Source organism: Melozone crissalis, unplaced genomic scaffold, assembly GCF_028551555.1.
Source record: "Melozone crissalis strain CALT ecotype California unplaced genomic scaffold, PUWL_Pcris_2 ptg000057l_1, whole genome shotgun sequence".
Lineage (NCBI taxonomy): Eukaryota > Metazoa > Chordata > Aves > Passeriformes > Passerellidae > Melozone > Melozone crissalis.
This window is the reverse complement of record NW_026535835.1, coordinates 11,003,253-11,022,903: the sequence shown is the minus strand read 5'-3', so window position 1 is coordinate 11,022,903 and position 19,651 is coordinate 11,003,253. Positions and strand designations below refer to the sequence as shown.

Here is a 19,651-nt window from a genome sequence, read left to right as displayed (position 1 = left end):
CTTTAGGATGGTGGATAATTCATCAGCTTAGTTACTGAAAAGCCCTGAAATATTTTTCCCTGTAGACTGACCAGTGTTTAAACTAAGGAGATTCTGTGGTTGCCTGCAGTGTAGCAAATTTTATTATTTTTATTTTTAAACCATCCAGCACAACTCAGAGTTTTTTACTTTCCTTTGCTAGTTTAGTAAACAAAAAAGATCAATTAAATGGGGAAGGCAGGGTTAGTGAAGGGAAAAAAAAATAGCTTTTAACATTAACTGGGCACTTGGCTTGTTTAATGTTTCATTGCAGGGATGATTCCTATGCAACAGCAAGGGTTTCCAATGGTTCCTGTCATGCAGACCAACATGCCAGGGATGATGGGAATGAATTATGGCTCTCAGATGCCTCCTGGACCCATGGCCATGCAGGTGTGTGGCAGGGAAATGTGGGCTGGAACTGCAGGGCCTCAGGCTGGTTTGGGGGAAGGGGACACTAAAGCTCATCCAGTGCCACCCCTGCCATGGCAGGGACACCTTCCACCATCCCAGGCTGCTCCAGGCTCCATCCAGCCTGGCCTTGGGCACTGCCAGGGATGGGGAGCGCACAGCTGCTCTGGGCACCCCGTGCCAGGGCCCCACCACCCTCACAGGCAAGAATTTCTCTCTAATATCCAGTCTAAGCCTGCCCTCCTTCAGGTTATGGCCATTCCCTCTGTCATATCACTATCATTTTTCTTTTTCCTTAAAGTAACTTTGTCTTTAGTGCTGCTGTTGCTAATTGAGGAATAATAATTTAATATGAGCAGATACTATATTTTCTCGCTTTTAATCTATTGTTTTCTATTTAGCACTCTATGTGCTTATGTACAAATTTCCACTTTGCTGAAATTTAATGTTTTTGCATGACTGTCTAACCAAATTGCTGTGTCACAAATGGAATTTATTGTTTTGCCATGTCCTTACACTCCCTTCCCTCCCCCAGCTGCAATTTATTATGTTATTCTGGCAAAATTTATAGTAGGAAGATATTTTTATGAGAGCTGGTCTAAAAATAATAAACAACTTTTGTTCTCTTCCTACGTGTTCTGAGACCAAATGCAAAGTGAATGGTAAGAAAAGTGAATTATTTTCTGGCTCCTTCTATATTAGGCAGCTTTGCTGCTCTAAATGTCCCAGAATATATTTCTCAGCAAATGCTTCTGATACAGTTTATTCAGACAAGGTTCCTCATGGCTGTTATCATATATTGTCTGGGAAATGCCTAGACCACATTTTCCAGCATCTGTGCTTGGTAGGAGGCAATATAAAAATATTATGAAATCCCTTAGAATAGGAACCAGAAATCCCAAGAAAACCCACACTGAGCAGTGTAGGATGGCTGTAACCTTCCTGCTCCTGGGGCAGGTTGGATTTGCAGAGCTGATTTTTGCCAGTTTTCCCAAAAGCTGCGAGTTTGAGTGCTTGTGGAGAGGAAGAGTGCCATCTACTGAGGGCACTGCTCCTCCAGCACTCCCCAGCTCCTCATTCCACAGACTCCGCTTTGCTGCCACTGCCAGTGGTTTGGCTTTTTCTATGGGGAAAAAAAATTCCCTGGAGCAGAAAGCAGTGCCCTGGAGCTGTGTGCTGTGCTTGTTTGCAGGGTGGCATGGCCCTGGGGCCCATGCCAGCAGCTGGAATGCCCTACATGGGACAGGCCTCCTTCCTGGGAATGCGCCCCGCCGGCCCCCAGTACGGCCCCGACATGCAGAAGCAGTTTGCAGAGGAGCAGCAGTAAGTGACGCCTCCCTGGCTCTTGGGCAGTCCTTCTGGCAGGGGACATGTGCTTCCTCTGCAGCAGCGCTGTGTGGGGCTGTAGGATATTGCTGGATATTCCATTGTCTGTGAAGTTTGTGGTGCTTGTCCAGCTCTGAGAAGAAGCAGGAGTGTGTGCACCAAACCATCTGAATCTGAGACAGTAGAAATGGAGAAATCAAGCACAAACCTGATGTGAAAAGTCTCATAAAAAATTATTTATATATATTTTAATTTTTTTAAATTTTTTTTTTAATAATTTTCCTTCAGGAAGAGGTTTGAGCACCAGCAGAAGTTCTTAGAGGAAGAAAGAAAACGGCGGCAGTTTGAAGAGCAGAAACAAAAGCTGAGACTTCTGAGCAGTGTGAAACCCAAGGTATGGCCTGATAATATTTCTTTCTTCGGGGTTTTTTTTTTTAATAGCATTTAATGGGAGGGTCTCTTTCAACAAGCAAATCAGTGGGAATTGCATGAGATGCCAGATTGTGGCTTGAAAAACCTCTGGAAGGGTCATTCCTTTGCACACTCTGCCAGCAGCAGGCATTGCTGATTCTGGTACTGAAGAAGTGTGGGTATTGGAGGAAAACTGAGCTGTTCTGTCAATTCTTCAAAACTTTTTCTGTGCTCTTTCAGACAGGTGAAAAAAGCAGAGATGATGCTTTGGAAGCCATTAAAGGGAACCTAGATGGCTTTTCTAGAGATGCTAAAATGCACCCAACACCAGCAACACATCCAAAAAAGCCAGGTTTGTAATTTTCCTCATTTTCCAACTGAAAATAAAACTCCAACGTTTGAAATCCTCAGCAGGGGAACTAATTCCAGCAAGTATTTTTATTTGGTGGTACAAAATGAGTGGATTAACAGTTTTGTAAAATTAAATGTCATTGTGGCAACTGTTTGCTAGGTCAGGGTATGAGGATGAAATATTGATAGATATGAACCTTTATTAAAAGACTTGAAATCTTTAACAGAAAGCCTCATGTGCTGTGCTAAATGTGAAACATCAAGGAAATTGATAAAGCGTTTGTTCTTTTCTAGTCAAAGCATTAATTAATGTTTTGCAGAGTGCTTTTGAAGATGAGAAGTGGTATTTAAGTGCTAAGAATGATCAAAACCATATATAAAGACTTGAGTGGAGTGTCACAGCTGGCTGATGTGTTGTTGGGCATGGTCAAACCAAGCCTCTGTTCTCAGTAATTACACTGGCAACAATTGCCACTTAAGACTTCTTATGGTCTGTAGTGTAGTTTTTTTAGTGTCTAGCCTGAAACAAAGCTTATCTAGGCCAGCTTTTTCCTGTATAAAATTTGTCTCTGCTGTGGATTCACTCCCTGGTAAGTTTGCAGTTACAGGTGGTCTCTGACATCTTCCCTCTGTCTGTAGATTTGCCTGTCCTTCACCAGTTCTGTTAAAATGGGTAACACTGGAAGGGATCAAGCAGAAAATTGTCTACATCAGCAGACATTTCTTTTGTATTTTATGATACATTGCTGAGTTTCTGTGGATAAAACATTCCTTTGAGGGAGAATGTCCCCCTGACAGACCCCATTATGTCCAGTTTGAAATATTACCTCTGGATTTGTTTTAACCCTGTCTGCTTAAGACAGACAGAATACTTTCACAGCCAGTGTTAAGAACCAGCTTTCAGTGTTCACATCCTAAAACCTGGGAGAGAAGATGAGTGGTTGGAAGGGGCTGCTCAGTTTTACCTTGTGCCAGTGACACCCTTCACGTGTCAGCACACAGACTCCACGCTGCTCCTCCTCGCCCATTTGCTGTGTATTCCCAGTGTTTGCCACTTTTCCACATTCCCACCCGTGACCCCTGCTCCTCATCACTTTGCCTTGTGTGTTCATTCCATTTGCAGATCATCCCACACCATCCCATTGTGCTGTATCTGTTTCCCATTCTGCTTTTCTCGATGATGAAGAATTTAGTGACTTTATGCAAGGGCCCGTTGAAACCCCCAAACTGGTGCCTCAGTCCACCTCTCAGCCTTTCCATCCTGCCACTGAGGCTGGGCAGCTGCTTTCAGAGAGGGCTGTGCTCCATCCTGTCCCTCCAGCCCAGGCTCCAGTGCTATCCACCCTGCATGGTACAGCTGGGCAGGTTCCTTATTTTCCTACCTCTGCATCTCCATCCAATACCCATAAAACAGGTAACTCTAAAGTATCTTCTTTTACACGTCACCCTCTGAGCTACACAAACTCTTTACTTAATTTGTTGGGGATTTTTTTTTTCAGTCTGGCCGGAAAAAATAATTTAGGCAATTAAGCAGAAACCTGCTGATCCATGGAAAAAGATGATTTAAGTTCCCTTCTTGCTTCCCTTAGAACTGCCTGTAAAAGCAAGTCATGTACGGATCCAAATACTGCTAGATATGCACATGCCTGGTCTTAGGTGAATTGAATCTTGTGTTTTAGCATCATCCTAAATCTGTGGGGTAGAAAAAGACACAGTTGAGATGGTGGTATATGAAATAATGATTATGCTGCTGTGGAGCACTTGTGTGCTTCCTCCCTTGGAGGCTGAAGGGATGTTGGTGAGATGAACATGAGTTTTGGAGATGTAAGTAGATACTGTGCACTTGTGCTCCTGATGCTGGGATGATTACACAACAATAACCCTAACACAGGAAATAGTTTTGTGTCTTCCTCCTCTTACTTGTTTTTTACTTGTTGAGTTTGTTGTGTTTGTGGTAAGTGAAGGGCAGAACCAGGCTCTGAAATGCCCAGAGAGGGTGGTGCTGTTGGTCTGAGCTGGGGCTGATCATCTCTAACTCATCAGTGGTACCAAAAGTGTGCAAGTGCAGTCTGGGCAGTTCATAACAAAGTATAAATAATTCCTCCTGCTGTTTATTCAGGCTCTTCCTTGGAGGAGAAAGCCTTAGCTAATGGCTCAGATGAATCTGAACAAGAGCAAACCAAAGTTAAAACGTCTGAAGTTGGGCACAAAGCCTCGGCTGCAAGCCAAGCCCATCCCAGTCCCACCAGCAGTGACTGGGATGGTGTAGGTGGACATGAAAGTGGTCCCAGTGCTGCTGCAGAGGTGCACAAGGCTTCAGAACAAAACAGAGCAGTTGGAGAGTGTGGTGAGCAATGAAAACGTTTGACAGAATTTCAATCTAATGAGATGCTGCTTGGTGCTAACGCTCTGTTCACTAATTCCAAGGCCAACCCTGCGTAATTTTGCTCTGAACGCCTGCTTGAATAATATGTCAGTGCCTCCTGCTCCTTGCTCAAAGTGTAACTGCCATGATTTTGCTCTGAACTTTCTCCATGTGAGTTTATTGTTGTAATCACCTTTAACATGTTTGTTTAATCAGGTTCACTGTTTTAAAATATTCTATCTTTTCTTGGGGAAAAAGAAGTTGTGCTGACTGAAGATATTTTAAAAAAACTGTCCAGGGAAACTTACCACTAAAGATGGTCAATGCCATGGTGGGTTTTAATCTTTTAACCTTGAGGGGATAAAATCTTGCTAGGTTAAAACTCTTAGCTAGTTAATACTTGTTTCTCAAGTATTTGCTGCTCATACACATTATGTGTAAAACCACCTGAATATTCAAAGGATGGTCTAGAGGAAATCTTAAAACAAGGCTTTGTTCCAGTTTGGATTTTGTTAAAACTGTTGACTCAATATGGAAGGAGGGTTAAACCGAAGAATAATGAGATCTGAGGAAGTGGCAAATTTATTTTACTTGGTTGTTGAAATGAAAGGAATTGCTTATACAAGAATGTGCTTGGGGTTGTGGGATAATTAGAAATTAGACTGCAGTCAAGAGGGAATCCAAGTGGAAGATGAGATGCAAGAGTACTGAGAAAGACAATGAAATCTGAAGTGATGCTGAATTTGGTCAGAGCTCCATACAAGATGAGCATAAAATCTGCTGAGGGAGACTGAGGGGAAGAGTCCCATAGTGGAGAAGGAAATAACCAATTTTTGGGGGGTGAAGTGTGGCAAATGACGTTACAAAAGGCTGTAGGAGTGAAGGTGGCCGTGGTGTCCCCTGGAGCTGCAGACTGGGAGCAGTGGATACAGGTTTGTGCATGTGGGATATGATCTTGCTGAGGTTCAGTCCCTGGGCTGTTTGGGCATTTTCCAGTGGAGGATGTTCTGGGGGAACATTGAGGGGTTTATGGTAGGTATGGATTCATTTATTCCACAAATACCCCTAATAGCAGGGAGCTGATGGGAAGCTGAATTTGTTCTGACAGAACTGCTGTGAAACTTGAAGACAGTGAGACTTTAGGTTCTGTACATCTGCACTTTAGAGGGAGGCACGTGAGGAGCTCCTTATTTCATTACATATATAACTATAATCTATTACTGCCACATCATCCTAGTTATTATTTCATATTCCTGCAGTATCTCTTTTTCCTCTGAGCACAGTGATTCCTGTCTGAAATCTTTGCCTGAAATGCTCAATGATGCTGACCAGCTGTGGTGTAGCCTCTAAGATCACTGTGCTCTGTGTCCTAACACAGCTGTTTTTCTTCCTGAATGGAATACTTTAGGAGTTGGAGTGTTCCCTCCCCAGGACCCCATCCAGCAAATGATGCCTCCCTGGATTTACAACGACAGCTTGGTCCCAGGTAAAGCATCCAGGGGCATTTGGCCAGGCGGGCAGTGCAAGGTGTGGGTGTACCTGTGCTCGCATGGCCACTTACTGATCAAAGCCTTATTCCCTCATCAGCAGAATCCTGAATCTTTGATATGTTACATATTTATGGTGACTTATCTGCATTTGAAGAAACAGGGGTTTTATTTGAGCATGTTAACAAATTCTAGATTAAACATTTATGGCAGCAACTTATCCCAGCAGAGGATGCATTGCTGATAATGCTGCTTTCATGGGTATTCTGGTTTTTGGCATGTCTTGTAATTAGGCAGGCTCATTTCTGAAGGCTATTTGTCTTCTATGTGTAAATAACACAGTGAATAGGAAATGAATCGCTGTAGTAAATATTGATTACACTGAGGTTTAAGTACATAAGGCTCTTAGAACTATCTTTTTATATGGGTTATCCTGCAATTTCATTAAAGAAATGTGGTTTGAAATGCAGCACTAAGTGTATTTGATATAGAATATTTCTCTGCTTGAGTTAAACTTGTCTGTAAAGACCATCCAATAACACATTTAGATGAAACATGGTGATAGAATACAGTGCCAGAATGCTCTTGCCTTACCTTACACTGAGTGCTCCTGATTTGATATCATGAGTTTGAGACAACATAAAAAAGCAATAATGTTTGAAAAGAGCAGTTGTCACTGTCTAACACTGCCTCCCTCACAACAGAGCTGTACAAGAAAATCTTAGAAACCACTCTGACTCCTGCTGGGATCGACACAGCCAAGCTCTACCCCATCCTGATGTCCTCAGGACTGCCCAGGGAGACCCTGGGGCAGATCTGGGCCTTGGCCAACCGCACCACGCCCGGGAAGCTCACCAAGGAGGAGCTCTACTGTGTGCTGGCCATGATAGCAGTGACCCAGGTATGCTCTGTGACAGCAGTGACACAGGTGTGCTGTGTGACAGCAGTGACACAGGTGTGCTGTGTGATAGCAGTGACACAGGTGTGCTGTGTGACAGCAGTGACACAGGTGTGCTCTGTGATAGCAGTGACACAGGTGTGCTGTGTGACAGCAGTGACACAGGTGTGCTCTGTGACAGCAGTGACACAGGTGTGCTGTGTGACAGCAGTGACACAGGTGTGCTCTGTGATAGCAGTGACACAGGTGTGCTCTATGATTGCAGTGACGCAGGTGTGCTGTGTGACAGCAGTGACACAGGTGTGCTCTGTGATAGCAGTGACACAGGTGTGCTCTATGATTGCAGTGACGCAGGTGTGCTGTGTGACAGCAGTGACACAGGTGTGCTCTGTGACAGCAGTGACGCAGGTGTGCTGTGTGACAGCAGTGACACAGGTGTGCTCTGTGACAGCAGTGACACAGGTGTGCTCTATGATTGCAGTGACGCAGGTGTGCTCTCACCTGAGCCCCTGAGCTGAGGGCTGGGCACTGCACAGCTCTATAAAACACTGCTCCTGTTCAAGTGCAGCAGAGAAACTGCCCTTGTCACTTCAGTGGGGTCGTAATCTTATCAATTTCATCGCTTATATTTCAGTTACTCTTTCCTTTAGTGTCAACTGAAGTTCTTAGATATAATTACAAAATTATATCTATATATTACAGTTACTCTTTCCTTTAGTGTCAACTGAAGTTCTTAGATGTAATTACAAAACTTAGATATAGTTACAAAATATACATATTACATATGTATATGTAATATCAAATGTAACAAGTGACAGGACAAGAATACATGGCCTCTAGCTGTGGTAGAGGGTTTCAGATGTAACATGAGGAAGAATTTATTCATGGGAAGGGTAATTGTTATTAAGCACTGGAGAGGAAAGTGGTGGAGTCCCCATCCCTGGAGGTGTCCAAGGAAGGACATTGCTCTGGGCTTGGTGACAGGATGGGTCACAGGATTAACTCAGTGCCCTTGGAGGCCTTTTCCTACCTCAGTAATTCTGTGTTGAATATGATTCCTTTACATGGGCTCTGTTGGCACATTTGGATGTGGGAGGTTTACTGGGAGCTTGAGCCGTGCCCTGCTCGTTGTTGGCTTCAGCACAAGGAGCTGCAGGCTGGAGCTGCGAGCACACTGCAGCCTTTGTTCAGCCCTGCACCTGGAATAACTGTGCTCGTTGTCTCTGCAGAGAGGGATCCCAGCCGTGAGCCCCGACGTGCTGAACCAGTTCCCGGCCGCGCCCGTCCCCACCCTGTCCGGCTTCCCGGTGCCGCTGCCCGCCGCGGTGAGCCAGCCCCCGCTGCTGCCCGCGGCGGCGCCGGGCCCCGTGGGGCTGGGCATGGGGCCCTCCGTGATGGGCATGGGCATCCCCGGCCCTGCCCCGGCCCCGGCACCGGCCCCGGCCCCGGCTGCAGCGGGAGCAGCTCCCGCACAGCCCTCCGGAGCCTTCATGCCCTCCTACCCGCCCGGCCAGGTGAGCTCCTGCCTGCCTGCAAACCCCTTCCCTGCAAGGGACATCAGCCTGGCTCTTCCACCCCTACATGGGGAGAACAACCCCTTCCCTGCAAGGGACGTTAGCCTGGCTCTTCCACACCTACATGGGGAGAACAACCCCTTCCCTGCAAGGGATGTTAGCCTGGCTCTTCCACACTTACATGGGGAGAACAGATTTTAACTAAATGGCAAAAAAATCCCCAGAGCTGAAATCCAGCATGTGACATCTGAAAATGTGAAGTGCCTCCTACCCGCCCGGCCAGGTGAGCTCCTGCCTGCCTGCAAACCCCTTCCCTGCAAGGGACATTAGCCTGGCTCTTCCACACTTACATGGGGAGAACAACCCCTTCCCTGCAAGGGAAATTAGCCTGGCACTTCCAAACTTATATGAGAACAGGTTTTAAGTAAATGGCACAAAAAAAACCAGAGCTGAAATCCAGCATGTGATGTCTGAAAATGTGAAGTGCCGCTAAGGGCGTTCTTTTATTTTTGCAGTTCTTTCTGGTGGCATTAGAAGAGGTACAAAAGTGTTCTGTGTTCCAAAGAGGATTTTAGTTGTAGTTAGGGTTTTGTAACGCACATGAAATGGAATTTTAGGTTAAACCGTGCAGCAGACTGTAATAGCTGGTAAAATAGGAGTTTCAGGAGCAGCTGAGAACACTGAAAACCTTCAGTTTACAAAGGTAAATCATGTGGGGGATAAATTTCCTGTTTGCAGACATGCTTCATCCTTCAGAAAATATTTTTTGTGGTGCTATTAATTTTAAAATATTCATTGATTTAAATTATTAATATTTGTCTTGTATTAAAAGATGACATGGCTATGATCAATAAGACATTTATTGTGAAATAATGAACTATTGTTCCTTCTCGCTCCCTGTAATCCTGTGTGTGTTTGAGTAGGGTGAGGTGCAGACAAGGTGGAAATGCTGATGATGCTGGTGTTGAAATGTTCTTTTCTTTCTTTTTTTCCCTGCTAATCACACTGCTCCAAGCTGCTTTCTTGCTGGATGACAGTTTGAAGAGGCAGCAGCATAGCAATTCGTGTGTTGTTTGTAACTCAGGTGGTAAAACCAGAAGATGATGACTTCCAGGAGTTTCAGGATGCCTCCAAGTCAGGCTCCCTGGATGACTCCTTCACTGATTTCCAGGGGGAGGCAGCCAAAGCAGCCAGCTCACAGCACCGCAGCAGGTACCAGGTCCTTGGTGTTTCTGTCATTTCTCTGGCCAGTGCCTGAACTTTTGATACCTGACTGTAAATCTCAATTGAAGCATCATTCAGACTCCAGCAATCCTGGCTTTTCCTTTGGGAGACAAGGTGTAATTCCTGATCAGGCAGGTTTTGTATAACAAAATAAATAAACATGTTTCCTCCCTTTGATAGTTTACAGTCGACCTTTCAAGGTGTACAAAGACTACAAAATTTCAGCCTTCTTTCCTCTTTGTGCACCTCCCAGGTGTCTGATTGTAGACAGACACATTTTCTGGGTAGGAACTGGCTGCTCTTAGTGGCAAACAGCTCTGAATTCCATGTGAGCCCTGATTACCAGGTGCTCCCTCAGCAGTGACATCAAAGGGGGATGCTCAACCCAATTGTTCTCTTATGCTTCTGTGTAAGAAATAGAATTTTATATTTTGTATAATTTTAAATACAACCCCAGAATGTTTTGGTTTGGAAAGGACATTAAAGATCATCAGTTCCACCCCCACCATGGGCCAGAGACACCGTCCATTAGACCAGATTGCTCCAAACCCTGTCCAGCCTGGCCTTGGACTCTCCCAGGGATGTCAGTCAATGCCACATGGGTCTGAAGATGCTGATTTAAATATATCTTGTGTTAGATGTCGTTTTGCAGCTGAGGCTAATCTGTTACTGAAAGTTTTGACAGAAAACTGTTTGTTAGTTGCACAATGGGAAGTAGAGGATCATGAAGAAATATTTCAGAAAATGGTGTTTCTTTTTCACTGCAGCAGTTCTCTTTATTCAGTTGTGAAAGAGTTCAGTTTTGAACAAAATGTTACAATGAGCTATAATCTAATTGCTTATGGAGCTTTATTTTAAAAAAAAGCCATCTGTGGAGTACAGCTGATTAACCATTCCATTTGCCAAGATTGCATATCTAATAGCCTGCTTTGCAGGGATGGGAAGTTTAATTATATTACCATAAGCTCTGTTTTTCTGCTGTTGCACTGTCTGCCTGCAAGCAGCACAGACCAGCATCAGCACATGTGTGCAAGTGCTTGGTTTGTGTGTTGCTTGTAGGCTGCTGATAAGGAGATTTAAATGGCTCTGGAAAGATTCTTGCTCCGGGCTGAAGAATGCAATAGAAATTCATTCAGGTTTCCAGTGTGAGTGACACAAACTGGAGGTAGAATGCATCATTCATATGTAAAGGATGCTGTTGTGTGGAGCTGCCAAGGTCTGATAACAGGGCTCGTGTGGAGGGCAGGCAAAGCTCTCTCCTAAATCTTGCAGCCTTTGCTAACAAGGTGTTAGGTTGTTGTGGCAGTTTTACTGGATAAAATAGAGTGTGTTTATGCAAAAAGACTTGCTTGTGTAACTGTGCACTAATCCTTATTTTGCTGACTGGATACCTGATTGGCGCTGACAGGAATTCAGAGTTGTTATTTTCCTTCCTTTGAACAGTGATCCCACTTTATTATCCTAATTTTACAATATGTAATGAGATGTAATCAGAATTAGATAAGCTGAAAGTATGGAGCTGTTAAAATCTCATGCAGTTTTAACTCTTTACTGTACCTAGTTTTATTAGGGGGAATTTTCATAGGAATAAATTAAGCAGGAGTGGTTCCTGGGGTGTGTCTGTGTGCTTGTTCTCTCCTGGGCTACAGATTCCTTGGTATAAAGTTCTGGAGTGTTCTGTTCATGGTTTTGATAGAAATTAAAATCAAGAACGGTGCAAATTGACTTTGAACCAAAGAAATATAATTAGTTGAGATAAAGTGGGAATTTACCCAGCTGAGGTCACTTACATCAGGGGCTGGATTAAACACTCATTAATGCATAAGCTTAGGTTTAGGAACCAAATTGTGTAGGCATAATAAGAGGCTCCATTAAATAAAACCTGGAAATGCAGATTTCTTATGGATCAATTAAGGAACTTTGCTTTTATCTTTTTTGTTTTTAGTGTTCCTTCTTTACTAATGCCACTCCCAGGTACTAAGCCACTTTCACCAGCTGACAAATATGCTGTGTTTAAAGGAATGGCAGCTGAGAAGCCTTCTGAGAGTGCAGCTGCTTTTGGAGGTAAAAGGACAAATACACAACCACTATGAGTAACTTCTTGTACAATTTCATATATCTTCTTTTTGGCATTGATAAGATATTAATCTTTAAAAATCAGAGCAATTAATGTAACGTTTGCTGTATGAATTCCTCATTTTGCTGTATGAATTCCTCATTTCTCTGTGTAAATGTATTTCTTTTCTGCTCTTCTCTAGATGGAGGGGACAAGTACAGCGCTTTCCGGGAATTAGAGCAACCAGCAGAAAGCAAATACTTGGGTAAGCACTGGGCCTTTATTGGGTTTTCATTATCATTTGGAGCATTTCTCTTCGAGCTGCAGAATTTCCGTCTCTGCAATTCTAAAATAATGGTGCTGCTGCTTCTCTAAAAAACTTGGTAGGAAGTGTCTTGTAAAAGCAGGGCAATATCCTATTGGAACAATGTGCTGATGGTATTTCTGGAAGGTTGGCATCTCCTCTGGGTGCTCCTGAGTTTTATTTTAAAGTAATGATGTGGTTGGAATTTGTTTTAAGTAAGGAGTCATTCATTTATGAAACCCCTGTGGTGTTTTGTGAGCTTCTCATGCTTGGAACCTCTTCAGGATTAAATGCTTGCAGTAAAATGAAATAACATTTGATCTCTTTCTGTACATGTTCTAAAATATAGAAAGTTGCTGTATTTGCCTGCTTTCAAAGTCTGACCACTCTTAACCCTTTCACCAGCTTCCATTTCTAATGGAAAAGTTTGCAATTCTTCAGTAAGTTTAGTTTGCTGTGCTGTTGCAGTTTTGGTAAATGAGTAGCAATTTCAGGAATATTTATATTGTTGCTGAGCCAAATGAATTTATTTGGAGGGGAGGGAGAATGGAATAAAAGGTCAGGTGTAGTTGTGGTCCTGTAGTGCCGTCACTGAGAGTATTCTTTAAAATCTTGGTTAAACTGATTTAAAGTGTGACACTGAGGTAGCTTAATAATGAAATGCTAGTGGTGTGTTTCTAAAACAGAAAAAATCTATTTATTGGACACTTGTCTTAAAGTAAGCATCAATACTTTAAAATTACAAGTAGTCCAAGTATGTACGTGCTGGTGAATGGGTTAAACAATGTTTTCATGTTCAAAAGAAGAAAGTTATAAAATTAACACACCAAAATATTGAATGTAAATTCAATGAAAACATTCTTACCTCATGTTGGTTTTGTCTCAGCCATCTGGTGATCCCCCCTGAAAAAGCTGCAGTATTTCAGAGGGAGGAAGGGAAGAATTGCTTCCATAAAAAGCAAACACTGTATTGGTATAAGTGAAATTCAAAATTACATTCATTGTTTGGCAAACACGAAGAGGATGAGGTGGGGAGAACAACTTGCATGGAAGCCAAATGAGGCAGTATCGATCTCCTTTTGAATCCATTTGTCATGGTGTGTTTTGATATTAACTCGGTGTAAAGGGAGTTTAAAATGACTTTGGGGCTATTTGAGGGAATTAGGTGTTTGCTGGAGTGCAGAGCAGAATCAGTGCCCCTGACACTTGTGTGGCTCATGGAGGTTGAGTTTGCAGTTCCGTGTGCGCCCCAAGGGCTTCCGTTTCAACAGTTTGCCTAAAACCTTCTGCCGCTGCATGGAGTAGATTGCTTGCTTGCATGGTGTGAATGTGCTGTGTGTGTTGTGCAGGGTTTAATTGTTGTTTTCTCCCTGTTTTCATTCCCAGGAGAGAACCTTGCAGAGTTCAAGCCCGCAGGAGCCGACGATGGTTTCACAGATTTCAAAACCGCTGACAGCATCTCCCCGTTAGAGCCACCCTCCAAGGACAAAACCTTCCCTGCACCCTTCCCTCCTGTGCCTGCTCAGCCAAAACAGCCAACACAAGCCAAGACCCCTTTGAACCTGGCAGACTTGGAGCTCTTTTCCTCTCCTGGAGAAAACAAGCAGCCATCCTTCCCACCTGCCTTCAACACCTCAAAGCCGGGCTCCTTTCCCCCTCCACCCCTTCCATCTGCCTCTGCCCAGCCAGCACCCAGCAAAACTTCAAGCTTAGCTGATGACTTTGGAGAGTTCAACCTCTTTGGGGAATTTTCTAACGGCGCATCGGCCAGTGGACAAGATGACTTTGCAGATTTTATGGCGTTCAACAACAGCGGCGGCTTTTCCGAACAAAAACCCGAGGACAAATACAATGCACTGAAGCTGGAGGCCAGCCCTGGTGCTCAGGCTGGCTCCTCAGGCAGCACAGTGAAGGGTGGGCAGAGCTCTGCCACCGCTGCTACGCCCACCAAGTACGACATCTTCAAGCAGCTGTCCCTGGAGGGCCCCGGGGCGGCCTTCGAGGAGGGCAAGGACGGCGCGCTCTCCTCGGCCAAGAGCGACGATGACTTTGCCGACTTCCACTCCAGGTTCTCTTCCAGCGGCGCCGAGAAGTCGCTGGTGGACAAGGTGGCAGCTTTCAAGCAGGCCAAAGAAGACTCTGCTTCAGTGAAGTCCCTGGACCTGCCTTCCATCGGCGGCAGCAGCGTGGGCAAGGAGGACTCCGAAGACGCGCTGTCTGTTCAGTTTGACATGAAACTGGCTGATGTGGGAGGAGATCTTAAGCATGTCATGTCTGATAGCTCTTTGGATTTGCCAACAGTTAGTGGCCAGCATCCACCAGCAGCAGGTGAGGAACTGGTTAGATTGCTCTGGTAACGTAGGTGGTGCAGATTCCGTGTTCTCTGTGCTCAATTACAGTATTATGCACTCGTCTTTCAGTAGTGGAAGACTCCTCAGTGTGTGTCCCCGCCAGCCACGGCCCCTCAGCAGGGCACTCTTTAGTTTTTGTCTTAGAAGACTATAAATATAACTAGCTGGAACAGTTTGAACTCCAGGCCAGTTTATTTTTGAGATTTAACATCATCATACTGGTACCTGTTCGCCATTAAGGGACTCGAGTGGAAAATATTCCAGTGCAAACAGTGTCATTCCATTTATGTCAGCAAGATGATGGCAGAGTCTCACTTTAATCTCTTGTTTTCCACAAAGCATTTGGCTTGGGGACTTCCCCCTCGGCGCTTCCCCAGGGTCACTAATTGGGGCTGTTAATGAGAAGCTGACTAATCACCAAGAGCAGTGTATTCCCCTCACAGTGGGGCTCACTCTGGGTAGGCAGGGTTTTGCAGGACTGCAGTTTAGAGTATTTCACACACCTTCCAGTGTTAAACTCGTGGAAATCATTGTGCCAAGGGGCTGCAAGTGCTGGTCTCATGATTGGGAGCTCTTGGACCTGAATTTAAACCATGAGACTTTCACTTTATCAGGTTTCCACCTTCTTTAATTTCCCTTTATGACAACATTCCTGAGGGAGTGAACTGACCATCTCTGACCTGATCACATATCATAAAACAAATTTCCCAAGTGTCCTGCTTTTTCTTTTCATATATACATAGGAGATAAGCTGTAGTTAAATGTTCTGTGGCCTTCAACAACACGGGAACATTACTGTGTTCTAGGACAAGTTTTATGCAGTCAAAGGCTTTTCTGAACAGGGGGAACATACAAACTGTAAATGTAAAAGCTCTTACTGCAAGAATTGGTTATTTCCACATGAAATATTTCTTCCATTTTTTGCAGATATGGGTAGAGAAAAGATATACAGTACTGTAATTTTGCATTATATGATATTTTTAAGTAGGGGAGAGAATTAAGTCGGCAACTTCGATGTGGAAGATACTCTCTAACAGGGTACAAAATATCAGGAATAATTTATTAGCAAAGACATTTAATTTTCATATAACTGCTTGGGAAAACTCCAAGTTGAGTGAGCTGGCAAAACGTAGCACCAACAGTGTATTCTTGAATGTTTACTTTGGGTTTGAAAGCACTTTTTCCTAATATTTTTCTAGCCTCTTTTGGTGGTAGTTTGACTTCTGTAGCTCTTTACAGGACGTGTGATTTTGCCACAGCAACCCGTGGTGAATAATTGCTGTTTGTGGCAGGAAAGCCTCTTTTTTTTGGTTTGTTTAAAGGGGTTAGCCCTTCATGTGCTTGTTGCTAAACTTTTGAACTCTGAAGTATTAATTAGAAGCTATTTTTATTAAACTTAAACAAGTCTGTATTCTCCTATGGTGCCAAGTTAGATGTTATTCTAAAAGGGAGAGTTTAGCTCCATTTAAGTGTTTGGATTTGGTAGCAGGACGTGCTCTGGACACTGCTACAAACACTCCTGTGCTCACGTGTTCCTTTCCGTGTGTTTGATGCATTTCAAGCTGTGAACTGCTGATGGTCAAGTCCTTTATTTATTTTTTTTTTCTTATTTTCAGTTTACACGAAGCTAAAAAGCAGAATTTTTTTTTTTTTTTCTTTTTTTCCTCACCGTTTCCTTCGATCTGTAAATGTAATGTCAGAAAGGGGCAGGATCCCTCTGTCCCCTCCCTGCTGGGAGCTGGGACAGTGTCCTGGGGAGCTGCCCCTGTGTCCCAGCTCCAGGGGAGCAGCACAGAGGTGCAGGGAGATGGTGCCCACACAGAGCTGTTGGTCGCCGGGCTCTGAGCCTTGGCATTTGTAGCTTCCAGGTATGGGCAGGTAGGTGCTGATGCTGGGAATCAGGGGGAGATCCTTGGCTTGCTTCCCCTGCCAGGGCCCTGTGCTCTCTTGAGGGGTGAAAGGTTCCCAGATTTTCTCTCTCCAGAGGGGATACAGTCCCTTTAAGCTGCTAACTCTGTGTGTGGAAGGTAGATTGTACTAACGTTGCCTGATTCCTCCTGCATTTTCTGCTGTAACCCTTTGAGCGCTGGCTGCATGCTGTTAGTTTGAACCAGGCTGCTTCTTCTACACCAAATTTCCCTTTCACTCTGAGCTGAGAGCGTTTGAGTGGGCACCTGCTCCTGCTGGGTGAGCCTGATCTGTCCTTCCTGCCAAAGGTTGCAGCCAGAGGAGCCCTGCCCCAGGCACCCTCAAAGGGTTATCTGCTGCACTCACACACCTGTACAGTTCCTTTTTCTTTGCCATTACTGGAGATTCTCTGTATATTTTAATCAACTTCAGGTTTTTTTGCTGCTTTTTCTAATGTCTGATTTCAACTAAACATTTCCTGTGTGAATGTGCCTTTTCAGATCTGCTTTGATATCTCTCTTCTGCAAGTATTGACCTGCATGCTTTTCTCTGATACCGCCCTCCCGAGCTCCTCTGTATCACTATCTTTTGTGATCTGTAAGTCCTGCTGTGTTAATAAATATTATCTTGGCATATTTTGAAAACGTGGGGGTGTGTGTGATTTGTTGCAAACTAGCAATGTATCTCTGCTTCCTCAAAAACAGAGTTGAAGGTTCTGGTGTCCCCTTAAGGTGGTGGGAGCCTTTCTCTTGCAGAGCAGGGTGTGGGTGAGCTTCCTTCTCCTCCTCTTCAGCGCTTTGAGCTTCCTCCCTGTGACCTCCTGAATCTTTTCATATCAGCCTCGATAATATTTTTCCAAAGATCTGTGTTTGAGGGGGATGGAGTGGAGGAAATGTGTGGTGGCAGGGTTGTTTCTCTGAGCTGGCACTGAAACTGTGTTGCTGTCTAGACTTTTATGTGTAGAAGCCCACTCAGTAATATTCTGATATTTATTTACCTGATCCAGTGTGAGTTAACCAGAACCCCAAAGTAAATTTTCCATTTGGGAAGTTCTACCTTTTAAATACTGAAACTTCCCAACATGAATGACAGCTGCAAATTTTTGGCATGCAATTATGTCACTTCACATTCCTCCAGCTCCTGAGCCACTGACAGCTTGGGATTAGCATCAAATTAGCAGACAAGGGAAAAAGCTAAAAATAATTGAGATGTGGAATAGTTCAAATGTTGTTTTGGGGTTTTGGAGTTGCCACAAGAGCAGAAAGCAGCTCAGGAAGCAGAATGTAGCTTTTCTTCTTTACACCAAGCTGGAGAGGCTTGAAAAGCAAAAAAAGAAAAAGGGAGAAAAACATAACACCCCTCCTTGGTTCTGGAGATCCCAGGTTGTGTCCAGACCTGAAGGTTTTTAAACCAAAGCTTTGAATATAAAGCTGAGACCTAATTCTGCAGGGCTGGTGCAGTTTGTGTTTGTTCAGCCTGTCATTCCTGGAGGAGGCAGAGGAACCTTCATGGCTGTATTTGTGATGTTTTTGTCCAGGCTGAGTCAGATTGACTCCCTTGGCCTCACTTGGGTTAATTCTGCACACAGAAGAGCTCATCCACCCTGGTTTATCCAGGAGGGCTCTGCCAGGGAGTGTGTGGATGTGTTTGCCATGGCCTTCCCAAGGGACTGAGCTCCCAGTGTCAGCTCTGGGCTTTTATTCTGCTGTGAAACGTCGTTTATAACAATCATTTCAAAATAATTAGCAAATCCTGTAATTCCACAGGGTTTGGGGCCTTTTCTCTGCTGTTATTTGCCTTACAGTCAGCATTCTTGATGCTTTCCACCTTAGCTACAGCCATTCTTTAGAGAAAGCAAATGGGAATAATTCCTTTTTGTTAACTGCTCCAGGCTTGCCCAGCTGAGAAACAGGCTTGGGATTTTCCAGGTTGCTGCAGCAGTGCATGAAACTGTTCTGCAGCCTCCTGTCCCTTCCTGAGGGAGCAGGGAGAGGTGGGGCCTGTCCTGGGCTGCTGCTCTGGCTGCAGGGGATGTTCAGGGTGACAGAGTGGGGATGTTCAGGGTAAAATAACAGCACTGGGGATGTTCCAGGGTAAAAGCACTGGGGATGTTCCAGGGTGACAGCGCTGATGGAGCAGGGGATGTTCAAGGTAACAGCACTGGGGATGTTCAGGGTACCAGCACTGATGCTCTGCACGAGCAGAGCTCCACAGCTGCCACCTGTGCCACCCTAACAACCAAAACGTGGCACCAGAGCCAGGTTTATTCATCAGACTCTAATATCTACTCAAATACAAAAACCTGAAAGTCTCCTATGCTGGCTGAAATCCCCAAATTTATCCCAATGTCCCTGAGTTGTCTGTCTCAGTTTCCTTCAGCTAGGCACTAATGCTGTCAAGGGTTTTCCTTAAAATGATTAAACTGTTGACATTGAAGGCTCCAGCTTGTAATTTGCCTCCAGCCATAACTTAATCCTTGGTAGTTGAAATAAATTATTATAGTTGGCTGAAATCAGGGCTGGGAAGCTTTCCTTTAGATAAGACTGGATAACTGTGTTTTTGACTGTATTTCATCCTGCTGTGCATTCCTTGCAGCCAGTGCTTTCCCTTGCTGGTTCCTGCAGGTGCACCTGGCCCCAGGTGATGATCAGGCACCTTGGACTTTGGGTTCCACATCCTTATTTTTCATACTTCTCGCTAAATTGTTTTAGGACTGCTTGAGCTGTTAACACTGACTCTGAATGCAGTGTTTTCCCAGTAATATAATATTCCTAGAAAAAGGTTTATTCACTGGAGTGATCCTTCTGGAATTATCCGAGAAAAAAACAATCAAATGTACAGAATTGAGCCATTACATTTCACCTGAGCCCTTGCACCTCTTCAGAGGTTTCATGTCTGCCTGAATTCACAGGCAGAGAATCCTGACCCTTGCTTTGTGAATAATTAAACTATTGTTCTGCCTCCCTGCCCTATTGATTGCAGGTCAGTCAGGATTCCCCTGGAGCCTGCTGCTGATCCTGCCTGAGC

General features: G+C 44.4%; 1 protein-coding gene across 3 annotated transcripts in view; it reads left to right on the top strand.

Annotated features, from left to right (window-relative positions):
• Positions 1–19,651, top strand: part of SYNRG (synergin gamma) — a 34,169-nt gene that overhangs the window by 4,591 nt on the left and 9,927 nt on the right. The window contains exons 3-15 of one of the 3 annotated variants that reach the window (XM_054287395.1): positions 293–411; positions 1,622–1,752; positions 2,044–2,149; positions 2,407–2,518; positions 3,641–3,931; positions 4,637–4,864; positions 6,291–6,368; positions 7,074–7,270; positions 8,497–8,781; positions 9,866–9,993; positions 11,951–12,069; positions 12,264–12,326; positions 13,752–14,693. In XM_054287395.1, coding sequence (XP_054143370.1) covers positions 293–411; positions 1,622–1,752; positions 2,044–2,149; positions 2,407–2,518; positions 3,641–3,931; positions 4,637–4,864; positions 6,291–6,368; positions 7,074–7,270; positions 8,497–8,781; positions 9,866–9,993; positions 11,951–12,069; positions 12,264–12,326; positions 13,752–14,693 — 2,799 coding nt within the window. The remainder of the gene's footprint in view (positions 1–292; positions 412–1,621; positions 1,753–2,043; positions 2,150–2,406; positions 2,519–3,640; positions 3,932–4,636; positions 4,865–6,290; positions 6,369–7,073; positions 7,271–8,496; positions 8,782–9,865; positions 9,994–11,950; positions 12,070–12,263; positions 12,327–13,751; positions 14,694–19,651) is intronic. The other 2 variants (XM_054287396.1, XM_054287398.1) reach the window with 2 other exon arrangements.